This window comes from Meleagris gallopavo, chromosome 2 (genome assembly GCF_905368555.1).
Source record: "Meleagris gallopavo chromosome 2, MGAL_WU_HG_1.1, whole genome shotgun sequence".
Classification (NCBI taxonomy): domain Eukaryota; kingdom Metazoa; phylum Chordata; class Aves; order Galliformes; family Phasianidae; genus Meleagris; species Meleagris gallopavo.
Genome location: NC_139405.1, coordinates 51,982,379 through 52,004,212, shown reverse-complemented (window position 1 = coordinate 52,004,212; position 21,834 = coordinate 51,982,379). Strand labels below are relative to the sequence as shown.

Below are 21,834 nucleotides of genomic sequence, written 5' to 3'. Positions count from 1 at the left end.
GGGTAACCTGGATACATTTTTATGTGAGTCTGGAAAGAAAATGCAGCACCATATCTTCCCTCAGGAGGAAAAAAAAATAATTATTAAAAAAAAAAATCATGGAAAATAGAGATGGAAAAGCCTTAGAAAGTAATTTATTGCCATTACAGAATTTTCCCTGGCACCATTATCTAATGCTTAGTCCACGAGGACGAATCAGTATGTAAAAAACATTAAAATGATCTGAAGAGCCTTGCTTAATTTTAAGTTAACCTTTACTTATGGACCTGCATGGATGCTTATGTCCTCTGTCTGAATCTAGACACTGCAAAAAGGACAAAATAAAAGGAGATAACTTTTCAGGTTCTGAAACATATGAAGAACAGGTCTGAAAGCCTCACTTTTTACAACTAATTCTCAAAATGGAGACAGAGGCAGCAGAAGTAGCAGAGTTTGCAAAGGGGTAAAGAGAGGCATAAAAGTTGTCATGGGAAGATATCAAAGTTTGATTTCCTAATGGGATTTTTTTTTTTTAATTAAACTACATTTCATAGTTTACTAGGATTTTCTCAAATAAAGACATATTAATTTAATTTTATTGAAACCTCTTATTTACCTGAGCAAGTTGCTTCCATGCACTTGATGATGTCAGTTTACCAGCTCCAGGTCTATGCATAGCAGCCAGGGTGTAGATTTCTGTGGCGTTTTTTTGCTTGGACCTTAAAAGTGCTAATGTGGTCTTTGTACTTAGCCCAGATGGATTTGGGTTAGATGAACTTATACACCATGAAGCGTAAACAGAAGATTTGAGAGTTGGTTGCTGAATGTAATTGGGTTTCGTATAGTTTAAGAAACACCAGCTCACAGTAGTAGTAGTGCGCAGACTTGGGAACTGAAGGATCTGCTGAAAATCTGCTACATCTGTCAGGAGAATAGTTGAGCCCATGACTTTCCCACTGGTACTGGATGTCATCTGGACTAGCATCCCAAGAGGCAATTTTGGATGTTTCAGTTGGTCTTCTGGTTGAATTTCTCCTGGTGGCAATGAAGACCTTTGTGGACTCATGCTCATATCTGAGGCTGTTTCATCAACATCCAGTTCTTCTGGAGATTCTCTTCCTTCAGAAGGGCCGCTGGATTTCTGTCCTGGTGATGTGGAATCAAAACTAGAAAGTTTCTCCCTGATTAGTGGGAAAGCATCGGCTGTTGGCACGCTGACAGGTGGGAAATCTTGAGATGAAGAGGACGACAGTGGTGAAGAGGATGACACGGATGGCAGACTTTCTTTTGGCTCAGTAGCACAGCTCTGCCTTACTAGTTGAGGCTTCTGCATTCTTGGAAAATCTTTCTTTATATCTGAGTTAGTTAACTCAACTGCACTTAGCTCTTCAACTATCTGCCCATACATCTTTTCTTCTTTGACTCGTTTCTGCTGCTTGGTCTCCATGAAGAGCTCCAAGCTGCTGGCAGGTGAAAGCATTCGTTTGCTTCCACCCAAGGTAGAAGCCATGTCAGAGCTGGAAGTTAAACAGAGAGGAATTGAGGACTCCAGTCCAAGTGATAGTGTCTGTGGCACTTTCCACAAAGGGTATTTTTCTAGCCCTCCATGTTGACCTAACATCTGAGCTATGTTAAATCCAATTCCATGCATTGTTGCACTAGTTACCAATGTTCTTTGAGAAACAGTCTCATCAACTTTACAAATTACAATTGCAGGACTGTTGCTCTGTCCAAGGATCTGGGAAATGCTTGTGTACATGACACTACCATAAGACGGCACATGGGTTTGAATCCTGACGGGAACAACTGTTCCTGGCAAAGGTTGTACAGATCCATCACCTGGGGAGTCAAAATCTGTCTGAAGATGCTGTTCTGAGGAGGTATCTGTCGGTTTAATGCTATGGTCTGACTGGTACTTAGCAAGAGTAACTTTTGAATACTGCCCAGATGTTCCTGAGTAATGCTGGTATGCTTGCTCTTTAGCATGCACATAATCAGCTGGTTTCTTTCCAATAAGCTCTGGAGCATGTTCCAGGTGATAACTTGGAGGAATGTCTGTTTGGAAAGGTTGCTTGATGTAAGATTTCTGCAGCTGCTGTACAAAATGATGCTGGAAGTGTAGAGGTTCTGTGCATGACTGCCACAAGACTGGCTGCTGAGATGGTGGTAAATGAACCATGCAGACAGTTGGATAAGGGAACTGAAACAAGGTGCTATGAATAGAGGGAAATGGGACATTTTCCTGATGTGCAAATAGCTGCTGCTGCTCTAATGGATGTTTGTTAGAAATATAAGGTGCTTGTTGGATCAAAGAAGTCCTTAACATTTCTGGATTATCTGCAAGAAGAGCCTGTTGTTGGGCGAGGTGGGATGAGCTATTAGCAAGCTGAGGACAAGCGCCAGCAGCCTGTTTTCCAGAGTCATCTACCTGAATGGGCTGAAGTACAGAGGAAGGCGAGTGATGCCAGGAAAGCTGGGAAGAGCGAAGACCAGCCTGTGCATGTTCCATCTGCTCCTGCTTTATACTTTGTTCTGTGCTCTGATCAGTCTGGGAAATCTCTGGGAAACCACTAAAGGAAGCCTGGCGAACCAAGAAGCATTTCTTTCTTTCCCGTGATGGAGATAGAGCAGTCGTTGGTGTCCCAGCCGAAGAGGCATGAGACAGGTTCCCATAATCAAAGGATTTACTTCGAATCTCAGGGATTTCAGCAGCGTGAGGACAGGGCATCTGTTCAGATGAGCAACGTCTCATTTCCCTCTGATGGTGATGCCCAGGGACGGAAAGTGAGTAAGCACCAGCTGGAACTGTTAAAAACTCAGACTGTTTTCCAAACTCATCTTGTTTGGAAGGTGTGATGAACTTCACATTTTCTTCTCTTTCAAAGGACATTGAAAAACTTGAACTGTGAGACAAATTACTTTCCTGGCTAGGGCTGCGAGAAAGGCTTGTACCAGTGGACTCAAAACTGGAATCTCCAGAAGAGTGCTCCATGTCAGCCAGTCGTAAACGCTTCTTCTTGGGTGGGAGCTTTTCAGCTGGCAGTTGAGAAAGGGTTTCACTTCTCTGAGGCCACTGGAATTCTTCAGTTGGTCTCTCCTGCTCTTTGTTCTGCACTTCTTTATCTTTGTCAGGCTTATCTGGCTCCTCTGTGACACGAATTTCAGGTACCTGTATGTTGTGCTGGCGAACCAACCTGGGCTGCATATGATAAGACTGAGGCTGCTGGGACGGAGACGGCTTATTGGTGTCAGTATTTTCTGTTTGTGGAGCTCGGTCTGGGCTCATTGGGGACTCACAAATCTCATTCTCACATGTTTCAGATGGTGAATAGATCTTATCCTGCTGGCATGCAATATGTTCTGTAGATTCAGACCTTTCAAATGAGTTTGGCCTGCTCAACGAATTTGTGTGCTGAATGACAGAAATGACATTTCCAGGGGGCTTTCTAGACAGTGATTCTGCAGTCTTTTCTTGCTCTGCAGTTAAGGCTGAGTCTTCCAGAGAAGCTGCTGGACTTCCAGACTGCAGGTAAGGCCTGCACATGTCAAAACGTTCTGCATGGCAATGGGAAGAATTGTCCAGACTTTGAAGGGAAAATCCACTCCTTGGCACATCCTGAATTTGGGATTTGGGATCAAAGTCCAAAGGCTGAATTCCTGCAGTGCTGCTAGTTGTACTGCTGCAAAGCATGGGGCTGTCCTCTTCATCTCCAACACTCTCCTCTTTCCTTCGCTTTCTGTTTTCAAAAGTTCCAAGCATGGATGGCATCGCCTGAGATTGTCCAAGTGGATCAATGAAGTACTCTCCCCCCTTGTTTACTCCACCTAAGGATGGAGAGTCTCTGTAGTTCTGCTTCTGAGCTTCAAATTCTTCCCATTTTCTGTAGTGCTTTCCACTGGCATCATAGTCATAGAAGGTCTTGTCTCCCACTTTCTTCTCTTTTGAGGATGGTCCTTTGTCACTTGCTATTTGTCTACTGGAAGAAATAATTATATTTTTTCCTGGTCTTCCATGGTAATCTGAATCTGAGTGTCCCTCCTGCACAGAGGGCAGTTCAAAGGCAGCCTGTCTTCTCAACATCCTTTGGTGGGATATTCCCACTGTGCCAGGGTAAAATACATCATCAGAGCCAGTCATCTTCTCATCAAATGAATGGCTTCCTCTCAGAGATGGGGGAATACTTAAGCTGTTCGCAGAAGAGGTTGGCATGGAGTTACTTCTAATAAGAGGAGAAGAATCTACTGGGGGTTCAAGAAGGACAGGCACCTCACCCTGCTGACTGGCTTGGTACAGGTTGGATTCACTTTTGATGGGGGATGTGGCATTCTGGGATTGTCTAGATTCTGCATTTCTGCCTGGATAAACTTGTGTAGATTTAATAGTGCTCAAATTACTGGAGTCAATGAGTTCTTCTTTATTTGGAGTCAGCTGAGAAATATGTTCCTCAAGCATCTTTATATCCAATCTGTTATTTAAGAGAGGTAATGGCTCTGCTTTGCCCTTTCTACCTATTAAACTGTGTTCCTGATTTGTTGTGGCTACTGTTAGTGCTGTTCTTTGATTAATCCTATAAAACTTCCCAAAGATGATCTCTTCATAAGACTTTGCATTGGTATTTGGTGGGCTTATTTGTTGCTCAGCACTTTCTGAGCGGGAAAAGTAACCCGAGTCAGTGCTTCCTTTACTGTGTGGGCTCAGGAGGTTTAACGACTGCTCAGAATCTTGCCCTTTTTTCTCTGACAGTCTTAGTGCAAGTCGCTGCTTAACTGTGTGAGAGTCATCAGCCTTAGTATTTAAGGATGGGTTTTGCAACATATCAGAGCCAATATAGGGTGAACTCTCACTGGATAACTGAATTCCACTCTTAGGGATAATCAAAATGGGCACTTTCATTGGCCCCACCAAGGACTCTTCCATGGAGGAGTGAAAACTGCTCCTACTAGCCATGTCCAGCGGGAGCTGTGAGACGGGGCTCAGTTTTTCAGACCCCTCCATTAGGAGTGAGGTCTCCTCATCAGTGTCTGTGCTCTGCTCACCATCTGAATGTATTTCAGCTTCCACATCAATGTAACTGGCATCTAGATCCAACTTAGAGACTGCTGACTCTGTGAAAGGTACCAACCCTGCTTTAATTGCATGGGCATGTGACTTTCTGTGCTTGTAGAGGTTGCTCTTTGTCTTGAAGGAGAAACCACAAGGAACACAAGGGTATGGTCGTTCCCCAGTATGAGACCTAATATGCTTTTTAAGTACACTAGGTTTGGCACAAGCCCTGTTACAGTAGGGACAAATGTACTTGCCAGGTTTTTTGGGTTTGTGCTCCTTCTTGTGAGCATCTTCTGATTGTTCTAAAGATTTCTGTGAATATTGGCTGTAAGTGGGGTTTAAACTTGAAATCTTCTTCCTGGAGAAACCTCCACTATGGCTATGCATATGAAAAGGAAATAAGTCCTCTGAGGCAACTGATTGCAAGTGGCTAGGAAACTGCCATGGAGGGCCTTCCAAGCTCTGATGTGGCTTTATGTTGTGCAAGAAACCTTGTGGCAATGAATGCTGTGGGAAAGAAAGTGAATGTTGACATGAGTAAGGAGTTGGACGATGCTGTGGATATTGCTTCTCCGTGACTTGCTGTGCAGCTTCATTTGATGATACCAGTTTCCCAGAACTAAAAAGTTGTGCTGATGCTGTGTTTCCAATTTGCTCGTGATCTATTTGTGGTTGCCTCTGTATTTCTTGATTGCCAAAAGTGCTCATCTTAATAACAGCTGAATGTTCTTGCCTCCATCTACTTGGTACTTTAGCAGTTTCTCCAGACCCTGAGGTAGCGTTTTGCCCTATAGCTGTATCCCCAGAGTCCATTTTGTTACACAAGGTCTTAAGTGCTAGTTCACTTGAAAGCTGTGCAGACTCATGGAGTGTGTCCAAAGCTGTGCTTTTTAAAGTTTTGTTGCTTCCATTTTTCCAGAGCTGTTGCAAGTTCACAGACTTTTCTTTCTCTTTGGAACTTTCTACGCAGTAGTCTATAGGCATTAGATTTGTGTCTGTATACTAATGTGATTATTATACAGTCCTGTTCATGGCATAAACTTTCTTAAGCAGTTTATTACACATTTGCAAAGGCTTATTATAGCATTTGGACATTTTCCATTGTTATTAAACACTGAGATGCAGAATGATACAGATATTTGTGATCTAGTAGAGCAAAATTCTCTTCATCTCTTCCATGGCGACACAGCTATCTGTAAGAAAAAAGTAAAAACAAAGAAAACCCCCACTCAAATTAGTATAGTCAGACAAAATAACATCAGTGCAATTGGTTGCATTTTTATTGAGCTTTTCATTTAAAATATTAACGTACTAAAGTAAATGTAACTACATTTCACAAAAGCCCATTTTGTGAGGAGATGCAGTAAAGACTGGCTCCAAAGATTTCACACAAGTGTAATCACTAGTCAATAAAACCCATAAGAAGAGAAAACAGAAATCTACCCTTCTCAAACTGAACAGTTTTGTAAGGCTTTCTGAGGTCTTAAAAGAGATGTGACTCTCAGGAAGTCTGCCATCCAGTTTCAAAACCCTTTCAGCAGACCACCGCTGAAAACAGAGTCCTAACCCCATAGATAGGAATTACCCTATCCAGTATTACTCACCTACAGTTCAGATATGCACTTAAAGTTGCCTGGCTTTCCTCCAAAGTCAGAGAAAGGCAAACAGTACTTCCAGACGTGAAATCTTTCCATATCATGAGGTTTGCTTCAGACATACGGGATATGTATTTGTATACACATATATATATGGCCATCCACTCTGAATATGCCTGTTTGTAACTCTTGCCTAGGCAGAAATTCTAACTGACTACCTTGGATAATATACCAATTTTTAAGACAGCTAAAGAGATACTACTTAGCTTAGATCATATAACTCGTTTTACAAGGAACTGTTGATCATATTTTAAACTGCTTTTAATCAGTCAAAAGCTACATCAACTAAGTATTCTGATCACAACAGTATTGGTACCTTTCCACATCTTCATTTTCTGACCATTATATTAAATTTTAGTGAGAATGTCTTGCTTGAGGTAAAACACACATTGGAGAAACGAGCTGTGACTGTTTTTAAGTGACTTCAGTGTTTTAAGTTTCCACATTGAAACATTTCCATCCAGCTATATATGCAGGCTTTATACTTAGGTGCAATGTGATTCCAAAGTTCTATTACAAAGAAGAAAATTTGGTGGTATAAATTTCACAGACAAGTACAGCATTTGAATTTTTGAAGAACAACATAAGCTTCCATATTATCCAAAAAGGATATTTTCTGGATGAAATAGTGCAAATTATAAAGACAGTCAAGATGTTGAAACAGTGAGAAAAAAGGCTAAAAAAAATTTCACAGTATTAGAGATACTGGAATATTTTTAATTCCCACAGTGGAAAAACTGAATTGAGCTTGAAGAAACACTAGAGAAGTGCAGGAAAACTCAGAGGGAATGAAAATATATGCCTTTTTCTGGTATAAAACAATTACCTGCATCTTGTAGGCAGTTAATAGTCATGACTATCTTCAGATTTCCTGTAGAAAAAAAAAATACTGGCATAAGAAATTATTGATATTAAGTATGAATGCTGAAGAAAGTTTTCTATTATTTACAGTTAAGGCCTGAAAACTTAATTCATCCATCTCCTGGAAAAAATGTCATATTGCATCTCAGACGTTTGAGCCAGTACCTTTTGCAGAATATGAGCATGAACCTTTTTAAGAGCCTTTTAAGGACAGCTTCTAAACTGGAGCAGTCTAACCTTGTTGAATCTGTAGAAAGAGAGATGCCCAATGTCACTCTTCATTCCTACACCCTTACTAAGCCTGGATTATCCCTGAATCCTATTGACAAATCCCCTTTCAATAGCTCTTTCCAGCTAATACTTTCAGGCCTTCCAGGCTACTCATTAAATGTTTCAGGGACCAGGATGAAATCCCAGCCATGTTGTCACCATAAAGGTACAAGAAAAGTAGTGAAATGCAAGTAAGATCTCAATTCAGTTAATATCAGTGAGAGACTGCTCAAGAACATATGGCTGCCTCCTCAAAAGAGAAACCTACAAACCAAGTGCATGTTGAAAAGACTTTGTACCTGCTATAATTTGCCACCTGTCTGACCATCATCTGACTGCAGGATGATGCATTACAGAAAAGACCACCACAAGAGAGACACCCAAAAAAGGAGAACTGACTGGTGTCTGGCTCAGCTGAAGGATAAGTTCCCCCTTGAAGTACAGAAGGAGGATTCTCCCATGCAGTTTTCAACAAATCCAATTTCAAAAATAGAATTTCCTTTTGTTTTGTTAAAAAAGGATGTTTGTTCAATTTGGATAACAAATGCAATATTTATTAGTTTTCTTCAGAGGTTTTATTTCGGTCAAAATCTAGAGTACTTTCATCGATTTTAAGAAGAGATCTTTAGATCTGAAGTATTGGTGGCAGGGGAGGGGATATGGGTTAGTATAACCTCTGGTAAGAAACTATTAGAAAAACAGTTAAAACACTTATTCCTTCTCCACTGAATAAAACCAACAGATGATAAAATAGTAAGATAAATAAATTAAGAAACTCATCAAAAGTAAAAAGATATTTTAGCTCTCTGTAATCACAATAAGTGATTAATACTTTTGCATAATAATATTTTCAAATAACAAATGGATATTAGTAAAGCTCCATCTATGACTTGATGTAAAGAGAATCACTACTGTGCCACCCACTAGCAATCAAAAAGGACACGGGGGAATGTTCCTATGCAAAAGAGCATAAAATCACTAGCTATCTTCAAATAAAAGTACATTTTTCCTTATTAGGCAATTTTGCAAATGGTGAAGAAAAAATTTCTAGAAGATGGAAACATCCTTTTGCTTCTATGTTCCCACTGCCAAGAACGTATTCAGAGAATAAATCTGTCAATCACAGAAACAAGACAGCAAGAGTTTTATTTGAACAAAAGATTATGCTAGTACACTTCCATCAATTCCAGTTTAGTTCCAGAGTTCAAGTTATTTGGTGATCCTTACTATTTTCAGAACATTCGATATGATTTTTCAACCTACACTATGAAACAGGTATACACTAATTACAGGGATTATTGATGGCTTAAGTTTGGCCAACGTCTTTCTCCTGGGGAAAATAAATCCTTTACCAGAATCAACAAAGTCATTTCTGGTTTGGTTTGAACTGTTATCCACCCTGTGTCAAAGATGGTTTTAATATTATTTCTCTTTTTTTCCTAGGACTAAGTTTTACTGGAGAAATCCAACACACTGCAAAGCTAGTTTGCATTCTGTCTGTTTTTTCCAGTTAAGCTTTTATCTCATCTTCCTGCATCCATAGACTAACTTAAGCCAACAAGAGACTTCCAAATTCCAACTGATTAATGTGTCTCCTTTGGAAAATACTGTAAATACACTTTTCAGTATTGCTCTTCATCAAAAATATATTCTTCAATAGACAGAAGCTCTCTATATTTCAGAAATTTCATATTTGAGAGCAGTGAACTGAGGATGAAAGTAGTGAACTAAGGATGATAGAAACGCACATTTTCTTTAATGCTTTTGGCGCCGTTTGGCTTCACTGCAGTGGCCGAGAGGAGCCCACCTACGGGGATCAGACAGCGTGCATGAGCTACGCCGAGCACATCGTTTGCCACTGGCTGCAAAGGCCTCCCTGGAACTGGCCCAAGCCAGGTTCCCATTGGAATGTGGCCCAGCGGCCAGATCTCCCACCACACTGACTGCACTATTTGCCTGCCTCAAACCAGGGCATTTCACTTCTCTGCAACTTTGAGTACAAGGACATTACTGGGAAACTGGGAACTGTATTTATGTCAGATGCACCTACTAAATCAAGGTGTTTAAAACTTTCTAGAAAGGAGAATTACTCTGTCATTTCTGTTCCTAATGTGCCTCTGAGCTAAATATAAGAGACACAGATCTGGTTGGCTACAGAGCTCCAGCTTCAGGATTCTTCCTTTTCCTTTCTTCCTTTCTTTTTTTTTTTTTTTTCCCCCAGATCATTAAAATGGTTACACTAAACAGCTTTAAAATAAGGTTTGGCAAAATACAACTTTTACTACTTCTCAATTTGTAGCTCACATTACAGCTCTTGCAAGTGAACAAATTGGAAGCTTATGTCTTCCCAGCTAAATCCTGAGTGCACCATACAGAATAAATATTGACTCTAGAGTAAGGAGTAAGGGTCAGATCCAGCCTTGCTTTAAATCTTTCCTATCCATCCCTGCCAGCACAAAGCTGTCCTAAAACCACTGTAACTGGCCCCTGAGGAATTCATATTCTATAGGACATCAGTTAGTAGAGACAAGCTGCTGCAGTGGCTCCTATAAAATCCCTACACTCACATAAAGACCTCTGCCAAGACCCTTATTAGCCAAGCTTAGTTTATGTCTGGGATGAGACCAGCAGCCAGTCAGCCTTACAGAGGAAGCAGACCACCTTTGAGCTATTCCACACCTGCAAGTGAGAATGAAACTGACTTGGCCTTTTGGGAAGAAGAAGAGCATACCTTCGGCTTGCCATCCTACCCCATGTTTCCTTCTGCTCCACTAATGATATACCCACAGAGCTGTATGGAAAGGACAATGTGAGAAAAAAAGAAAAGAAAAGAAAAAAAAAAGATAAAAAAGTAAAGGCTTCGGAACTCTACCAGAATACAGATTTGTAGTTTCTTCTACCTAAGTGAAGTTACAATGAGCTCAATTTGCAAAAGAGCTTTCCACCAGCAGTAGATATGCATCTCTGAACCAAAGGATTTAACCAGCAAGAAAACAAATGCCTTTATCTTTCTGTACAAGGTTACAAATTCAGTTGTGGGCTGAGTTTTCTTGTGCAGTGTAGCAAGGTAACAAAAGGACTGCAGACTTTTGGGTATGTTTTGACATTTTGCACAAATGAAGTAATGATAATCGAATACTAGTTTTTTTATACTGTTTGACACCACACTTGACAATTTCATCAAGATGTAAAATCATTTTCTTCAGTCTTCGACCTGCACTTACTAAAAAGATAAGGAAAAATAAATACTTTTTCTATTACCCAGCTTTGTAAAAAGGCTACTCAGAGAGATTCTCTTCATATTTTCAGATCCTTAGCCAGAGGTCCCTTCTGACTGTGGTTTTGTAGCTGGCCTTCTACCTGTCAATTTAAACACCTCTAGGAATGACTGTAAATTCCTTTGTCAACCACTGGCACTTGGCAAAATCTTGCTTTACTGGGGAATGTAAAGATTCCTGTGCTTTAGCTGCAGTTCAACAGCAATATGAGACTTGCATTCACACATGCAATTCCATGGCAGCCCTTTTAAAACAGGTTAGGTGTATTTATTTTCATCTACTACTTTCTATATTGAAATCACTACTACCTCTTTACACTTAAAGACACTACTCTGACTTGTTTGTTTAATTCCACCCCTGATATTCTGCCTCCCCTCTGGATTTCAGCATTTTACTGAATATATTACCATTTTCCAAAATTAGACAGAAAATCAGAGTTCTACATTTAGAATAAAACACATTTTTAAATTTGGGCAGCTGAATGACTGTTTACAATATCTGTTAAATATCATTTAAAAGTACTAGTAAAAAAAAAAAAAAAATACTGCCCAGCAAGTACACTGTGAATTTATTATTAAATATTCAAAGAAACCGTACTAAAATTGCTTGAAAAGAAACTATAGTGCACAACCTGTTACTCATTTCTATGTTAGGTAAATACTCGTGCTCACATGAATTCCCTGAGAATTCAGGATCTGAAGAGACTGACTCTGAAGGTGCAGTTACAAAAGCATCTATGAAACTGCAAGTTAATTTCAGGCTTATACTCTCAAGTTTCTATGAACACACAATCTGTGTCATTGGTACTTGTTGGCTCCAGGGGATGGGATCTGTGCATGTAAATCTAGAAGCAGTATAAAATCTTATATCTGATTTGTGTTTGCACTAAATCTTGCTCTCATTTTAAGAAATATTCTATAATATTGAAAGTTGAGAAATAGTATACAATAGCACTTTTTAGTTAGTTGTAGTAGCATTGATTATTTCATTCATATGAAGGCTTTACCTTGCTCATCTTCAGATTGCTATATATCCCTTCTGTGGCTACCTTACTGAAAATTCAGGCATCAAGCAAGAGACTTTCATTTGACTTCATGATGCTTTTGCCAGATATAAGATATGACTTGGAGTGACTAACAGGAGACAAATTATTTCAACAGCAAGTCAAAGTAAGAGCCAACTGCTGTTCTACATTATCCTGGTATTAATATGAAGCAATGAGCACCAAATCCAAGGACATAACGCCAGACTTATTCCTCATAAAAACAAACAGAATCAGACACTGCTTAGGTTTAAACTTTATCATCCTACATACTAAATATCTGAGGTTATTTATGACAAACTGAAAATAAACTAATCCAACACCTCTAAGAGAAGCTCATAATACATATTGCAATACATTTTCAATTACATATTAGTAAGAAAATAGATTTTCTGTAAGAGATGCTGGCTTTTGTCCTAAGTGCTCAAAGCACAGCTGAACTCACTTATTGCTATGTTAAGTATTTCAAATGTAATTTCAAATTGCCACTCTCTATTGAAAAATAGCACTCCAAAAAAACTTAAATTCAAGTTGAGTGTATATTTTAAGAAGCCACAGAAGAACCCTACAGCAGAAATGCCTTAACACTGACCTTTTCACTGTAATGACACAGATTGCTCACTTAAGAACATCGCTATTTCCTGTTTCAGCATCATACATAATGTACACATTACTACCGGATGGAAAAAATGTATAAAAAAAGCTTTCACGTTGCCAAAGTCCAACTGAACACAGACTTATTTCCACAGGATGACTATAAAAAAAAAAGGGGGGGGGGGAATAGGGGGGACGGGGAGAGAGAGAGAAAAAAAAAAAGAAAAGCTATACAGGAGCCAAATTCATCTTAAACACTTCCTTTATAGTTACAAGTTCCCAAACTAATCACAGTTCATCTCACTGAACAAATAACTGCTATCAAAGAGTTGTCAAAACAGTCTACAGGACAAACAATCTTGTCAGTCAGTTAGGAGTTAATTGATCTTTCTGAGACCAGTGCTTTTAATAGAATAGGTAAATATTCTGCTTCTGGTTCCCTAACCTTGCTGAGCATGTGGCATTTTGTCAGAGATGCTTCAATTTCAACATGTCATACAAAACTTACCTTGTCTGGCTGTATTCCAGCACAGACATATTGAACCTATCTCAACACAGAAGCAAATAATTGTGATTATTGAGATGTGAAACTAAACAGAAGAAGTATATAAACTGCTAGTCTGTTCACACTGCCACTTAATTCCTTGGAGATAAAGTTAAGAAACAAAAATGGATGGGTAAAATACCTATAGTTTCCCACGTAGAACTTCAAATGTGATGGCAGAGAAATGGCAGATCTGACAGCCCACACTTCAGCATTATTTAAAATTCATAAGGCAACACAAAATAGCACTGTCTTTGCTTTTTTTTCCCCATTTGTTTTTGAATCAGAACATACAGTGGCACACCACAACAGCTTCCATGCAGAGGACAGTCAGAAAGAGATGCACACCACCAAAGTCCTCTTTGAACAACATTTTGATGACTGAAGTTAGTTTGATACAATGCATAATCTCATCGGTCCTAATCTGCACAAGAATGAATTTCACTCAGGGGTGAGATAAATTTACTAACTAACTACACAAAAATGATGTATAACTATCTGAAGGGGTGCTGAGATACAAAAGAGCTCGTAATTCTTGAGCTGCTCTCTTAAGAAGCAGAAAATCAGCTCTATCCCACTTTCTTCCAACCCACAGCAATTGAACAATGAGGGTACCATGCCAAACTGAAAAAGTGTGAAATAGTTTCCGATTACTATTTGTAGGATTACAACTTTTTCATCATGCCTGCAGTGCAGAACAGAAAAATGCTTTTGCCCCGCTGTTGCCCTCAAACTGTTACATAAACAAGCGGGCATTACAAAGTCCCAGATAGCTGAACACCTTAATGCTATGAGAAGCAAAGACTCGGACATAAACCAGTGATGCTATGTGGGGCTACCCAGATTGCAATGAAGCATGTGCACTTACAAGAGCTGGTGAATATTAATGAGAATGAAGACCTTATTCTTACTTCAGCGCAAGAAAATGTGTTAATCAGAAAGGAGAATTAATACAGGACAGATTAACCAAATTATGAATTTAACAGCACTTGTGAAGTGTATACAAAAGGCAAGATTCCAGTACGCACACGCTGTGTAGTCATTTCTAGATTTCTAGATTTAAAAATACCATATACAGTAAGAAGGTAAGTGCAGTGACAGTGGAGAGTTCAGATAAAGTTGTCAGATACAAAAATTTTCCTAACTGAAATTACATGCAAATTTTGACATGTGTTCACTTTCACACAAGAACTGCAGACTTGAGCAGCAGCTGAGGAGAGCAGCCTAGTGCTGGTAAAAGCCTGCTAATGTGTCTCAAAGGTTTTCCCCAAGTTTCCCCAAGTAAAAAAAAAAAAAATATCTCAATTTGTGTAAATATTGCATCACTTTTATGCACAAAGCAATTGATATTGTGCTGCCAAATAGAAATATAAATAAAAAATACCAGGCCTAGCATTTTCATTGTAGAGGGAAAATATCGCTGAATTTTCTGGGAAGTGAGTTTTTTTTTTTTTTTCAGTTAGAAGTTATGCAATACTAATTATGCAACTGCTGTAGAATTTGCAGACAGCTAAGTCTTCTCTCATACTGGAGAAGCCACTTGCACTTAACGTGAAAATATCAGAGTCTTTCAAACACTTTCTTTGAATGGGCAAAGGCACCGACTCTGAGGGACGCACTCACCCCTGGAAGAATTACATATGAAGACATTTATAGTACCTGATCTGGTGTTTGTTTTTTACTCACACTAAGCTTATTATACAAACTTATTTTAAAACCTGTTATTATTTACTGAGCCCTGTGGTCAACCACATGTCAAAACAAAAACAGATGCATACAAAGCATTGGTAATGCGCTCCTACTGATTTTTTTTTCAATTATATGAACCCAAAGTAGAATGGGGGCCCTTTGTGGCAGTTTTATTTCAATCAATTGTGAAGCCTTTCAAAACTCAGCTAAGATCAGATATTAAGCCCCAAGCTCTATACGTCCCACAGGTGTCACAGCAGTTACTACCCTGCAGCCCTAATGTTCACTTTTGACTAGTGACTCAGTACAGGCATTTTATAGTAGTGAATCTATGCACTTGACACTGCCTAAAGACTATGATCACTGCAACAGTCATACAACTTATATTAACTAGGCTGCACATTTAAGGATGCTGCTTTGCTTAAAACCCTCAGGGTGCTTAACAGGAGAAAAGAAATTAAAAATGCTCTTTTAAGTTACTTTGGCCATCTTTTACAGTACTTTCTTCTTATTATTGTATGAAGCGTTGGAAGTCAGCATGCACAATATACAATTGCATCAGAACACCTCTTAAAAATTCAATAAAATATACATACATTTTATGCTGTGTTTTGTTGGAACATATGATATTTCATTCTGTGCAGTTAGGTTTCTTCCTATAAAACATGTATCAACTCTGTGTATTAATATGACATCCACTCTCTTGAGTAAACACTGCTTAGAACATTTTCAACCAAAACTGCCTGAATCTACTTGTAATGCATCTGTTATGGCACAGGTTGATACTTGAGGCACAGCCCAAGCTGACAGCTCTGTTAAGGTCTTAACACGATAAAAACCACAGCTTTTCTGGGAAAGACACTGTTCAGGTTCACGACTTGATATCACTCGAGGTTAGACAAGAGAGCAGTACTATGGGGCATTTGTAGTCTAATCCACTCCTCCAAGTTTCATATGTACTAACTTTTGAAACAACTCCAAGGAAGCCTGCAAGATAAAGTCATGACGCTGTACTCCAAAGTGTCACAACTGGGCACCAAATCTCTCCTGCCCAGGAGAAATCTAAGGACAGCAAAAACTTTAAAATATGCCACCAGGTGAAAGAGAGCTCAGCAGGGTTTTTAGGAGGCCACATTCACCGCTATTGGTGTACAGAAACGGAAAGCAACTGCTGCTCAGCTTCAGAAACCTCCAAACAACTCCGTACAGGGTTCTTTCCCTTCATCATTCTTGATCCATTCCACCAAATTTAGCTCTTTTCCAGTGTCAGAAATGGAAATGAGATCAGCTAAAGATTTGACCCTGAAGTCTCTTGGGTTATTCTTATGTATTAAATGGAACTTGTACATTATGAGCAAAAGGAAATATTATCAACATGAAGACAGAATATGTACACAAGTACATAGGGCTTTATGTTTGCTAAGTTACACTAAGGTGGATTAAATAGTACATGCTCCTTTACATAGCTCTTAATCTGAAAGCTTCTGCTGCAAACCAAAAGCACATAAGTTATTTTCACTAAACTAAACTGCAATATTTTGGCACTCTTGTCACCTCAGGCAATTAACCAACTTGCTTACCCAACTGAACTCTTTCCCTGTACTTCTTTCTTCCTACCCCACTTGTAGGACTTGAGGACACCCTGTTCACTTGGAGATGGTGAATCATTACAAGCCAGCAGGCCCACACAGTTCCTCAAAAGACACAAAAGGTGTAAAAATAGATGGTACTAATGAAGTAAGTACAGCGTCAGCAGCCAGATGAACGTGGGTGATCAGATAAGGGTCTGCTGTTGCAAAGGGCAAATTATTAAAAGAATGCTTCTCTCTCTCTTTTTATTAAGCTTTGTTCTTCCTTCGCTGAAATCAGCCCTCTGCAATGTATGATAAATGACACCTGACAAGATTGACTCCTTCTGTAATTGCAAGTTTCATACAGGCTCAGGAAGCGGTGCCTCACTAGAAATTGAAGGTAGAGTGGAGGTGTCACTAAAAAAAATAAATAAAAAGAGGCAAAAATAAAGCCTAAAAATAGCCAGGACTACCCACTGCTTATGACTGTGCGGGTATATTTAGCCAGTCTAACACCAACTTTACTTGTTAAAAACACAATCTTACCTTTATGCAAAACAGCTTCCTGTTTCTAAACATAACTTGAGAAACTTGAGAAGATGAGGGGGGGAATTCAGGTTTGGAAACTGTCCCCTTTTCACTGACATTAACAAAAGATCAAATGTGAAAAGATTGGGTAGAACTTCTACTGCATCCCAACATCCAATAGCAAAGGGGCAAGAGCTTGTTCTTAAGGCATCCATACTTAAGGCAAACAGAACTAGGAAACAGAAGGAGCAAACATATTTTCAACTACTTGCAAATCCTCAAAACTGCCCTGATGCAGTTCTACATTAGGCAGCTCCACTTTGCCCTAAGTTCCACTGTCCCTTCCACAATGGCTGAGACACCTGTGGCCATGCCAGCACATTTGTGAGCTCCCACTGAAAGATGGAATACTAGATGGACCTAGAAATAAAAGCTGTATTTTACAATTGAAAGTGGGAGGTTATTTTTTATTTTTGCTTCTAATCTGAGGCATTTCAATGATTAGGTTTACAGCACAGCTCCTTCACCCCAGCACACAGAAAACTTCTCCAAGGACCAGAAATGAGGCTCTGGGAACTGAAGGAAGGTGGAAATATGTCATGCCAGACCCACTGCCTAATTGCAGTGCCCTTGAGAGATGGCTGTGCTCCACTAGAGGCAGAGATGTAGGCCTTCATGCTAATGAGAAGCAGTTGGCAGAGTTTTACAGCTCTATTCTGCAAGTTTCTCCTACTCTGAGGCCAGTTTACATCCCTTTGTCAGCACAAAGGAGCTATTAGAAAGGGTGTAAATATAACTTACTGCCATCTAAGGCACTCCTACAGTGCTTAATAAAGTGACATGCGTATAAATGACCATCTGGCCAAGTGATACAGTTTATTATCTTACAAAAATTATCAAGAAGCACTTCCAAACATACAGCTGAATTTCTCATTTCCTAAGACATGCACTTACAGGAATTAATGGCTTGCACCTCTGCAGTGTTCATATGGCACCTGTTTGCCATCAGGGCAACAGCTGCCATGTGCAGAGGAGTGGAGATGGGAGCTCAAAGGTATTCTATGCACCCAGAAGCAGCCCTAGCACACCTTGGGCACTCACAGCCCATGCTCGCATGCTCAACCCTTGCTCACAGTGCCATACCTGACTGTATGAGGATCCCTGTAGCCTACACAGTTTTAACAGCTGTAGGACATTCCACAGCAAGGCAGTAACAGTACTCAACAACCTCCATTCTAGGGTGACTTCATGCTTCAGCACGATATGAGCTTAGCTCAAAGGAAAGATAAGCCAGGCCTCAAAGGCTCTCTTAAGAGTTTCTGCAACTGTTGAAAGCATATTACAGCAACATTACTACTGGAAGCAATGTATATGCCAACCTTCTAGTGCTCCATCTGAGCTGGGTAAGGAAATGGTCTTTTCTACAATTATGGTTTTTCTATTTAATGTTGTGACTCCTTTGGCTTGAGCTTACATGAGGGTTTTGTTTCATTATTATGCACTCTTCCTGTATGGTTCCAGAGACCTCTCATCAATCATTATGGGGCTGGGATTAAACAAAAATGCGCAGGTTTATACCAGACTCTTCTCATTTACAACAGGAAAAACTGTAACACACTGCCAACTTCACACGCAAGAGTCAATGAAAATTATTATTCTGGCATTACAATTTTTATTTTGTTCTTATTTTAAAATTTAAAAAAATGGTAATTGAAGTTAATAAGATAATATTTTTAACATTAAGTCCAGTGGGAAATCGAGAGCATAATCTTTTCTTGACATGCTGTGGTTAATACTCATTGATACTATGCTTTGTTCAGCATCACAGTTTTGCTTTTTAATCCTATGCCTCAGCAGTAAATGTAATAGTCACTGATTTTTTACTAGAATAGATAAACTGTGAGATGCAAGATAAATCAATTGATGCCATTATTCTTCAGACAATTTAATTTTCATCTGAAATGAAGAGTAATATTTTTTCTATTATAGGAAATATTAATGTAAAAATAATTATTAGTGGGTTTAAATACTGAAGACAATACTCTGGCAGTACATTTATATTAAGTTAATAAGAGACAAGACCACATATTCAAGACCATGATGGAACTCCTAAATTATAATGCTAAAAGCAGAGTGATTGGAACCTAATCCTATTGCCCTCACCTAGATTTGGAGGGAAAAAAAAGTTTAAATAAGAGTAATGCATCACCTTTTTAATTTGAAGATGAAGAGGAGAAAAATGTACAAAGGAGAAAATGAACTGCCCAATTCAATTCGAAACCAAGAAACAAGCTAACTCAGAAGTGACTGGGGGAAATAAGGACCGTGTTGTTCTCAGTTGGATCAGTCCCGGCACCCAAGGAATCCAGCCCTAGATCAAGGAGGAGCAGGGCATGGAGTTGCAGCTTCAGATGGCAGTGAAGGCTCATGCAGATCTGGCGGGATGGTGGGGCCATGTCCTGTCACATGCCACCTGTCTCCCAGGCCTCCTGGGCTACCAGACCGCCTTTTTCCCTACTCCGTTGCCTGAGTCAGGCTGAGGCTCTGCTGGATTATTACAGAGACCACGCACTGGATGTACAAAGGCAGGAAAACGTTCTGCTTTCAGTGTAACGTGCAACAGTCATGAAACGGGCGAGGTAGAGAGGAGAAGTAAAACAAGATATGGTGATATTTTTCTTTTTGATAAGTTCCTGCCATGGATTTTCTCCATCAGCCAGTGTTTAAACTGTAGGTGTTGGAAAGTTGTTTTCCTGAGTGTAAATAACTCCCTTGCTTTGGCCTATGCAAGCAGATGGCACGGCAGCTCCCTGCACCATGGACTGCAGGGCTGGAGTCTCCATAGAGCAATGAGAGCACAGTTGATCTTGCACTGACAGCGGGCGTAGGCCATGACAGCAAATGGAGGTGGTTGTTGCAACATGCTCCAGCAAAGAAGAGCAGAGGAGGAGGTGACAGGAGCTATGGGGAGGTGGCATGAGAAGTTGCTAGGTGAGGAGGGGCCACGCTATCTCACATCTCCCTGCATGCTGCCGCAGGTGTTTTTCCTGCCGCAGCCGCCCCCGGCTGCCCCTCTGCAGCGTCACTTTCACCAGCTCCGCTTCCTTCCACTTACCCACCCAGAATGCACACCCAGCTCTGTGACACCTCCCTGATCAGGCCCAGCATCTCCCAGCTGCAAGTAATAGAGGCAGCCTACCAACAGTTAGGACTAATGTTTTATGGGCAATTACAGCAGGTAAGCAGCTTGACTTGTAACGCGTTTTATTTCTTGTGAAGACCTTAGGACGTGGGAGCACACTGACACCAGCCTGGCTGATGCTGAGCACTGACACACATCTCCACTGCCTGGTAAAAGGTCAGGTCTCTCCCCTTCTGGTTAGGTGCCCCCTATCATTAACTTTCTGACACTAGATCAGCTGATGACATACCTTCTCCTGGCCCGTGTGCCCCATTGAGATCTGTAGACACTGTTCTGTTAGGGCTGCAAGTTTGGGCCCTTGTTCAGACCCGAGCCTGGGGCAGGAAGGCCAAGGAATTAGATCAGATAGGATCCACAAGTGAAAAGATGAGAAATAGGAGGTATCTGCCCTGCCTGCAGCAATAATTACACTGTATCATTAACAAAACTCAGGTTTCATCATTAACTTGACTTGGGTTTCAAGAGCTGATCTCACCCCGATCATCCTTCAAATTGCACTCAGCTCTCTTCCCTTTCTTCCCTCAGAGCTGCATAAGAACCAACAGGAAAGGCTGCTGGTAACTAATACACCAAACAGAAAGTTCAGGTAAAAATGAGCCATCAACACCACAATCAAACAAGTGCAAAAAATTGCACATTTTAAATTGCCTAAACCCAGTGCAACTTCACCACTCAGGCCTGATCCTGCCAGGAAAATGTAACCTGTTAATTCAAAGCAGTTGAGAGGAAAAGGGTCAACCGTTGGCAGGTGCTGCATGCAGTACAGCTGACACAACCCTGCACAGTCTGCAACAAAAGGTGTCAGGAAAGTCACAGCTCCTCTCTTAGATCTTAGAACACGAGAAGAGCCACCTACATGTTTGCTGTAATGAAGAAGCCAGCTGTCTCTGTCATGGCCCAACTGCTGCAACAAAAGGTCCTTCTTTGATTTTGTTCTTCCACCAAGCTCATTAGAAGAGCTACTGAAATCTTCCAAAGCCTTTTCTCAACCTCAAAGTGTGAGATGAAGATGCTATTTTAATTGTGGATTAGCAAGATGTGCTTGAGTAAAACAACCCCAAACCCTGGGATGCAATTGCATAATAAACACTACTGTTACAGCAGAGTCTAATTGCTCTGCTTGCACCAGCGAAGAGCTGCTGGTTCATTACACCAAGCTACAGGAGTTGCTGTTCGTACCCTCATAAGTTGGAGTATTTGACTGCGGGACTGCTACAGATGGTAGATCCAGTACTCAGCCACTGATTTCTGATCAGCAAAACCTAAAAGCAAAGATGCTGTCAGTGTATTACTTTTCTTTATAGCTTTCTTCAGGATAACAATTTATTTTTCTCATTGATTTGTTCAAGGATGCCATACCTAATTTTAAGACAGGATTTTAATATTCTATGTAAACCTGCTTAGCAAAAGAAGTAGTAAGGACAGGATCTGTATGAACCAAGTGACTTTGTCTGACACAACATCTGGCAGATGCCAGTAGTTATGTTGCTATCCTGCAGCCTGATTGCAGGTACAAAGGGCAGGGGAAGGCCTGAAAAAGGCCAAAAGAGGAAGGCCACAGAAAGGCCAAAAAC

General features: G+C 40.2%; 1 protein-coding gene across 6 annotated transcripts in view; it reads right to left on the bottom strand.

Moving 5' to 3' along the window:
- Nucleotides 1–21,834, bottom strand: part of HIVEP2 (HIVEP zinc finger 2) — a 125,807-nt gene that overhangs the window by 18,998 nt on the left and 84,975 nt on the right. For all 6 annotated transcript variants that reach the window (XM_085217153.1, XM_085217155.1, XM_085217156.1 and 3 more), the window contains 2 exons: nt 7,508–7,552; nt 596–6,219 (listed from right to left, as the gene is read on the bottom strand). In XM_085217153.1, coding sequence (XP_085073279.1) covers nt 596–6,010 — 5,415 coding nt within the window. In that variant the 5' untranslated portion in view covers nt 6,011–6,219; nt 7,508–7,552. The remainder of the gene's footprint in view (nt 1–595; nt 6,220–7,507; nt 7,553–21,834) is intronic.